Source organism: Acanthaster planci, linkage group LG18, assembly GCF_054643075.1.
Source record: "Acanthaster planci isolate LZ-2023a linkage group LG18, COTS_SCS, whole genome shotgun sequence".
Classification (NCBI taxonomy): domain Eukaryota; kingdom Metazoa; phylum Echinodermata; class Asteroidea; order Valvatida; family Acanthasteridae; genus Acanthaster; species Acanthaster planci.
The window spans coordinates 10151786-10160199 of NC_141794.1; the positions used below are offsets into that span (position 1 = coordinate 10151786).

At 41.0% G+C, this 8414-nt stretch overlaps 1 protein-coding gene across 1 annotated transcript; it reads left to right on the forward strand.

Annotated features, from left to right (window-relative positions):
• Nucleotides 1-1238: 1238 nt before the first annotated feature.
• LOC110978767 (acyl-coenzyme A thioesterase 13-like) lies at nt 1239-7707 on the forward strand. The gene is made up of 4 exons (XM_087148898.1): nt 1239-1343; nt 2930-3117; nt 4279-5664; nt 5711-7707. The coding sequence occupies exons 1-3, from the start codon at nt 1254-1256 to the stop codon at nt 4460-4462; spliced, it is 462 nt and encodes a 153-aa protein (XP_087005024.1). The 5' UTR covers nt 1239-1253; the 3' UTR covers nt 4463-5664; nt 5711-7707.
• The last annotated feature ends 707 nt before the right edge of the window (nt 7708-8414 follow it).

The following is an 8414-nucleotide window of genomic DNA, read 5'->3' on the forward strand; positions in this document are numbered from 1 at the left end:
CCAATGCCTCAATCCTTTGCAATCCTCTGGCAATTCCTGCGCATGGTTGTATCAAGGCAGACTGAGTATTCGGTTCGTAGTGTGACGTCACCAGTTTAAACCACGCCCACTGCACATGCACAGCACGTTGGGTTACAAGTGTTGATCGCCGTTTACATCCATGGTGAAAAGAAAGTTGGATGAACATGGGAACTCAGCAACTCAACAAAAACAGTTTTCCTCAAATTTCACAACTTACATTTCTTTTCACGAAGACAGACAAGATGTGCCTCTACTTAATGTACATGGTGTATGCGTCAAATAAAAACACCCAGGGACGTATGATTCATATTTATATTTACCAAAAAAATCAAAATTTTACATACTGCAACCCTAATATTTAGTGCCACTTTCTGTATTTTTGTCACATTGCATATTATAGTCGCAGTGGACAACTTTCCGAAGTGTTTTTGAACGACAGTAAGGGGGTAAATGTAAATTTTCGCTAAATGATGTTTTAGAAATATTAATATTTTGAACCATAATAAATGTATTTTCAATTGAAGCACACTCTATGAACATTAAGCTGAGATACAAATTCTCTCACCTCAAAATTGGCAAAACTATTTCAAACAGCTAAAAGTTCAGGAAAACTGTTTTCCAGCAAGTGTATGTAACTGTTTTGCCCCAACTGTATATGGCACGAACACGGATACACCCAAAAATCGAATAAGCAACGTGCATGGCGCAGAGAAGTGACATCTCATTTAATAACGTCAAGCCGGTTTCCGTTTGTGGATGACATCATTGTAGTGACAGTGATTATTTAGGACGTTTTTCTCCAACTTCCAAACACAACTTTTGTTTCATACGGGCAAACAAAATACAAGCCTTACTATGGTCCTGTACCGTCATATCGAACTTACCACTAGCAACAGATTTGCAACTGTCTTAAAATAGGCTGGTAAACTAATTAACTTAGACCACTTGTGCGTAATGAACACATTTCTAAGCAGTTCATCTACCGTTTTCTGTGTTGGGTGTAATGTGATGATGGAAGTCAATATTCTCCGAAGAACGCTCGTTGAAGTCTCCATACTGATGAGTTGTCCTTTTCGGGCACTGTGAGATTTGTGAATCCAATTATCTGCTTGCAGAAAATTCAAATTTTTAAAAACGGATATCCCGACTTAAAAAAAACAAAGATAATATTGTTCATTTTGATCATTTCAATTGCGCCCTCTTTTGACCTACGAAGGAAAGGGTAGCGCAACATGGCAGCCTCCGAAGCGGTACTGCAAACATTCAGACATCTGTGGAAAATGACCACCTCAGGACGGAATTACGATAGAGTTCTCAAGAGTGTAAGTTTTTCTGATGTTCCATACACGTGCTAAGATGCTAGGCCTGTCACTCGCCTGTTGTAGACGTAGGGCCAACTTCAAAACTGCCGCTCGCCCTTTGTCTAGATCTTCGTTCTCGCTCACTCTCAGTCAGTCATATATATAGTCACTGTCTCCCGTGGGAGCGCGGTGGACGACGAACCCCACATTTCTGGGGCTATGCTTGAGTGTCATCATGCCTGTGTGTGTCCGAAATAAAATGAGATGCAATAAATTATTCCCTACTGTGACCCATTAGCCATAATGACCGAGTCGTTACTTGGCAAACACTTGTCATAGAAGTTACACTGCCTGGGCATGGGTTGAGGGTTAAACCCATAAACAGGGCCCGACATAGGCCTATAGCCTATAGGCCTACTCCTTCGTCATATAGGCCTACTCCTTTGTCATATAGGCCCTACCACTGTATACTGGGCCGTGTTATTGATGGTGATTTCTTTTGAAAAAGTTTATCGGGGATGTCCGGGGGCATAATCAGACATCTGCTGGATTTTATGAGCTGAAATTGCACCAGTACATATTTTCAATACTTAGGCCTACATGTACGGCTTAAACTATCCCCTAGGTTGCTAATTGCAGAAAACTCCCCTTTTCCAAGTTTCGAGGAAAAAATTATGCCTTCAGTTTCATTAATTCATTTCACTCAAAATAGCATGTACGTTGAGTCAAAAACCTCCGAATTCACCTCCAAAATGGTCCTTAAACTGTCTAAGGTGCCCGGCTTAGGATCAAGTGAGAGTCGGAGATTCCAGTAATGATAATAAGGTTTACTCCCATTTGGGAAGAAAAAAACAGAAATTTCTCCTTCAAATCGGAAATGGTCTTGTCATCTCAGGTGGAACAAAGATGTTTAACCAAATTTTCCTGTGACAGCAAACTTGAGTAACCTGCAGCTCTTAAAAAGGATAGAATGAAGATTTCAGAGCATGAGACCGAGTATTTAAAAAAAAAAAATAGATTTTGAATTTGAGAGTTTGGTGAGTGGATTTTTACTCGCCAAACTTTCACTTCCACCCAAGGAAGATTGCTCCATTCATGTTTATCAGATTGCACATGTATGCGTCGGGCCTGCCAGTGGCAAAGCTTGCTACATTCTACACATCTTGGTTCGACCATTTTGGGCGGTGACTGGCGAGGGGTAGCAACTTTACTTGTTTTCGTTGTGCAACTGTCAGTGGGATGTGTGACGTGCGACATGCCTTGCCTGTGTAGCTGTGACAGATCTTTCCTCCTGCCTCTGAAATGGTCACACCAAGATATGGAGTAAGCTTTGTAATGGGCGGCGGGACTCATGCAATCTGCAATGGGGCATGTGGCCTAGTGGTTAGGGTTTGTAGCTTCTGATCATAAGGTCGGGGGTTCGAATCCAGCTGGTGGCAGCATGTTGTGATCTGGGGTAAGCCACTTTACCCCTATGTGCCTCTCTCCACCCAGGAGTAAATTGGTGCAACAGAAGTGGACGGCATCAAGTTGTAGTCCTCCGTGTGATTGGTTCATTTGCAAATTAATTACTTTTTAGCGGGAAAATGTTTCCTCTCTTTTGCTAGGTTAATATTGTGTCTGTTTCCCCGAACCGTGGCAGTTCTCGCTGTGAACTGACTGTTGAAGAGGAGCACTCCAATGGTCAGCGAACACTGCACGGTGGCTACATGACGATGATGGTTGATACGTTAACGTTGGCCACGCTGGCAATGCAAGTGGGCAGAATAGGAGTCAGTGCACAGCTTAACATGAGGTACCCTACGTGTGATCTATTGTTTAGGCTCAGTTTTACTGCAGGTGAACACAAAAAGCGGAGTGAATTTGGCCATTTGAAACTTTTGCAGTGAGGTTAGCTTGGTGAGCTAGCAGCACTAACATCTGTCACCCGGTACATTGTAATCAGGAACAAGTGGCTGAGGGTAAGGTGATGTGGGTAAAAGTTGAAAAAATCGACACGGTAGTTTCTGTATATTTTGGAAGTGTATGCATGAAAGGTTACCATCAACACACTTGCAATGTGTACCATTTGAAGGCTTATGAAATTCTCTTTCTGACCATGTACAAATCTCAGAAAGTCAATTTGGGACCTCCTGATTTCAATGTACCAGGCCACTTGTGGATCTGATACCTTGGAATCACTTTCATGTTTGCTCTTGGCCAAGCACAAACTAGCCAGTGGAACAAGTTTGTGCCGGAAATTTGGGGGTGGTGGAGAATGGTGGAGGGAGGGGGGGCCCTGACACCACACGACACTATATAGGGGTCAATATTCCTGATACAGATGTACATGTACATCTGTAATATGTATTACCTCCCTGCAGAATCTTTCATCAGAATGGCATATTTGTGAGTTTTAAGAGTCAGTGTTCGTGGCGTCTGTGTATTCGTCAAGTTGGCTGATAGATTCTGTCCATGGTTTCCCCTGCCAATTTAACTGTGAGGCGGCCCACTTCACCATGTTCACTGATTTTAGCAACCTTTTCGGATGAATTTTACTGCCTCACACTTAAAATAGACAAAGATGGAAAGAAAAATCAAAACAACTGAAGATAGTTGGAAATAGATCAGTTTTAAATCATTCAGAGTGGAAAAGAGGGACACAGAATATAAAATTGATTTACTTTTATAGAGAGGAAATTTAGAGAAAATCTGCTATTATTCTATCTACATGTAGAAATTGTTTTAGGCCCTTTTAAAAACCCTTGCTTTTGTTTTAGATGCCAGAATTTGGCAACATTTGTTTAACTACCTCAAACATATCCGTAACCCAGGGGAAACCCTGATTTTGCCCCTCTGCAAAGTCAGGATGTTGGCCAAGTGATACATACATGTAGGATTTGGTTGATATATTTTTAAAGAATATTTTTTGCAACTCGATGCTGTTGGCCCAACACATTTGAAATTTCTTTTCCAGTTTCTTTCGATCAGCGGACATTGGAGAAAAAGTCTCGATTGACGTTGATGTCATCAAAGCTGGCAAGAGCACGGCCTTCACCCAGGCACACATACTGAACGCGAGCGGTGAAATTCTAGCCCGGGGGACACACATCATATCTCTGACAAAGACCAGAGGTTTGGAAAGCTTGAGCCAAGTTTAATGGTATGCCGGAATACAGTGTACTGGAGGAAGGTTTTTAAAGAATGACGCCAGAACCTTTGATGCTCCCTGCTTGCAAATTGTTTGATGAGTCTACTGCAGAATGTAGCAGAATACGGGCAGTTCACGATAGTGCGCCCCCAAGAGTTTGCAACGTGTTGACCAATCACAGTGTACAAAATCTGTCGACCCTTTCTGAATGCGCATTGGGTTGACAGATTTCTCTCACTGTGATTAGTCAACGCTTTACAAACTCTCAGAGGCACACTGTTGTGATATGACCTGTAACCCTTGCATTTAGCAAGAAGTTACCACCGTGGTCCACAGTTGTTGTGCAGCGGTGCATTGATTACACAGGAGAGTGGGAGTTGTTGCGCAACACAATGGCAAATGGCCTATTCGCTCTTGGCACGCTGCCGCCACAAGCATGCAGAGCCTCGAACTGACACCTTGTACAATAGCGTCGGAATCATTTTGTATAATTGCATGGTATAAGAACTAATGCAGAAGGTGTAAAATTGCGTGAGCAACATACACGAGAATCACTGACCGGCTGCAAAAAGGTATATTAAGTTGGGCAATGCAAAAATGCGTAATGGCCCATTCCATCAATATTTTGATGCCAATTGCTTGACTACAAAGACTCTGTTGCTAAGGAAAACCAAGAGCGTGTCTACATGTAAATTAAGTTTATTATTTCTGTTCGTTATGTTTAAATGGCATTATCTCGAAAAGCATGTGTGATAAAATGAAATTGTATGAATATGCAAATAGTGCAAAATTCCACAATGCAAAATGCTACAGAGATGAATTATTTATGGAATGAAAGCTTAGGATCTGAGCAATTTGATTATAACTCAAATTCCAAAAAATGTGACATTTATTGTGTAAAGCGGCCAGATCAAGGCTCTGCATGCCCATGGCCATGATGGCAGCAGTGTGCCAAGAGGAAATAGAGGGATTAGCATGGAGGAACACAGACATCACAAGAAATAATCTGGACCAGCAATGCCCTTCAATCAGCTCACATAGGTCACTGAAGCCACGGGCAACCATCTTACTGTGCCCTAGACAAAGGCGATACAAAGACTTGCTCGCAATTGCTAACCAAATTGTTGTTGTCAATAATAGTTACATTGGCAAGCAAGTCAACCTTTGCTGTAGTATTCGGCACAGTAAAATGGCCGTCGGTGGCTTCAGTAGGTACAAGATCAAGTCTAGATTTTTTTATGTGACCTGGCTTCAGTAGGTACAAGATCAAGTCTAGATTTTTTTATGTGACCTGGATATGCCACTGAGATCGATACAAAATTGGGCATGATGTTGGATGTGACTGCTTTCAGCATTCGCAGTTCGGCTGTGTTGGATTTTGTTGCATTTTAACAGCAGATCTTTAGGGTCAGTGGAGTCAGAAATTTACCACTGAGGTATTGATGGCATCATTCGAAGTGCAGGAATGTGGGGTGCACTTGTAGCTTTTTTTAAAACCTGGACTTTTTTTATTACAGTTTTAGGAATTTTGTCACCAGCGATAGCTGAGTGCAGGTAGATTTTTCTGGTGCACAAAGATTTAACACACAAAGTTTCAGTTTCGGTTTCAGCACTTGAAAAATAAATCTTGGGTCAATTTTGAAGCAAAGAGACAGAGCTGAGATTTGGAAAATTTGGGTCACTTTCCCCACCACACACCGAATTGTATGATGGGAAATTGGGTATGCATCCACCGAATGACAGCTGTCTGGGGTTCTTGCTATAAAGTTGCACATGAATCATCACAGGCTTCGTGTGCGAGAGAGGATGTGAGTTACTCTGCAACGCAATTCCTTTGGCCAGTTTTGGATGCATTTTTTTTGTTGAATGAAGGGGTCTCCATGCATGAGTAAATAGATGTACTTCATTCGTCTGGGTGGCACACCTTGAATTGCAGCATGGCCTCTGACCAGCTTAGAGCCGAATGAAACGAGACTTGGGACGACTTGAGAATGGAAGCCATTTGGTTCCAAAGTCTGCCGCACGTCGATAACCAGTGGAATGTTTGTGCCCCCCCATCCCCGGTTCTTTCATTTTGAATTTCAAAAGACACAATCTCCTTACAAGTCACACTCTCTTTTCAACTTGTACAACCTTGAAATAACATACTACACTTTCAGAAAACCTCAGGAAGTTCTCTTGAATTATGCCACTAGTTCTCGTGCAATATGACGTGCGCAACAATATGTGAATTTTCAATGTATTGCATAATATTTGCAAGATGATGATAATTGAAGATTGTGCATGTGGTTCCCCACTAATTGTTACAACTCAGGAATTTAATGCCAAGGTATGATTTACAGTAAATGCTTGTACGAAAAATTGTGTTCAATACAGTTGTTGCACTTTGATCATTGGCAGTTCCATTCAGGTTGTGATTTTAGTTTTCCGTGTGCTTCATCAGATGTAAGGACTTAAGATTCTCAATATTTATTGAAGACTTTGAACAGATGGACAAAAGATATTGAGTTTTTCTGACTGAATGGAATCACAAGTATTGCATAGTCCTTGAAGTGAATTAGGTCGATCTGCACGTGCATTTAATAAGCACACAGACATTTTGCCCAGAACAGCACAACGATGCAGTTTCATTGAGGCACAGTAAGAAAAGATACTTCTTTTTCGTTCCTGCCAGCTTCTTTTTTTTCCTGAACCACTGTCTCCCTAAATTGGTTTTTGGTTACATTTTATTTGAACATTTTCTTGTCCCTAACAAAATATCTAGCTTTAATACCATAGCAGGTATTAAACCTGACAGATGAAATGAAAACTCCTTGACACAAAATTACCAGGAAAAGCGTCAAGAAAAGAAAACCTACCTGCTATGTTGAAAATATCTGCAAAAGTCCCTAAGACAAGAACTTCTCTTTTTCCACACTTGGCCTTAAGGTGTCCGCTTCGTTAGTGAGCAGAAATGGATTATGTACTCGTACTGTTGCTTGCCTGTTGTGGCTGTGTTGTTTTGGGTGTGGTTAAACCCTCAACTTGGCACAGAATTTTTTTTCAGCATTTCAACACTTAAACCGCTCTTGTCAAAATTCCACTCACTCCTATGTAAATGGTTTTTAGTCAAACAATTCATTTAATTTTAATTTGCCATTCTTTCTGAAATATGCATTTGGAAATACTATAAATGTATGTATTTGAAAATATACACTAGTCTAATTTTGTTTACTGAAGTGCAGCTCAATAAATTAAGGTATCGTCGGATACTGCTTACTTGTTTTGACCCTCTCTTTGTACAGGCCTTGATCTCTTAAATACGTAGGTCAGGCTGAACTTGAATATCCTTGAAAATTAATTGTGTTAAACTTTGGTATTGGAACTGTGCCAGTATTTTTCTTGAAATTTGCTCACCGCGACAGTGTAAGATTTAAGGCCGGTTCATACTTCAGGCGAATGCGAAAACGAAGCGAATTTGACGTCACGAAAAATTTGCTGCGAAATTTCGCCAGAGTTGAAATTGTGTCCAACTTTTGCCAATTCGCATCGCAATTTGGTCCGGCCTCACAATTTGGCCTTTGGGTCATTTCATGTCAAGTCACACACCCTCCCCAGTGATACCTCTTCAATTTGCCTGATTTTTATTCTATTAGTGCCATATGATGACAAATGAAAGAATTTAAGACTGAGCTTCCTAGTTTAAATGGTTTTCAAGTTATGGTCCTTCAAAGTTTGGGTGCCACGCCCACTTTTGGGATCTTTTGGGATTTTTAAACCAGATCTCACGAACTTAAAAATCAGGCTTGCTGTGACTTTACTCTGTCAGTGTCAAAGCAATACATTACTTAACCGAAAGTCCAGCTGATATTCGAATACAGTAGAATTCGGTATGATTTAATAGTGTCGATAAAAATCATGTGGGCACTGGGGCATATCTTCAGGAAAACCCCTACAAGAAATACTTTCAACGGTTTTTGTTG

What these genes read in the sequence shown, in the direction of transcription:
- LOC110978767 (XM_087148898.1), top strand. Translation starts at nt 1,254, where the DNA reads ATGGCAGCCTCCGAAGCGGTACTGCAAACATTCAGACATCTGTGGAAA. An exon ending in ACGATAGAGTTCTCAAGAGT is followed by an intron (nt 1,344 to 2,929) that starts GTAAGTTTTTCT and finishes CTCTTTTGCTAG; the next exon opens with GTTAATATTGTGTCTGTTTC. An exon ending in AGTGCACAGCTTAACATGAG is followed by an intron (nt 3,118 to 4,278) that starts GTACCCTACGTG and finishes TTTCTTTTCCAG; the next exon opens with TTTCTTTCGATCAGCGGACA.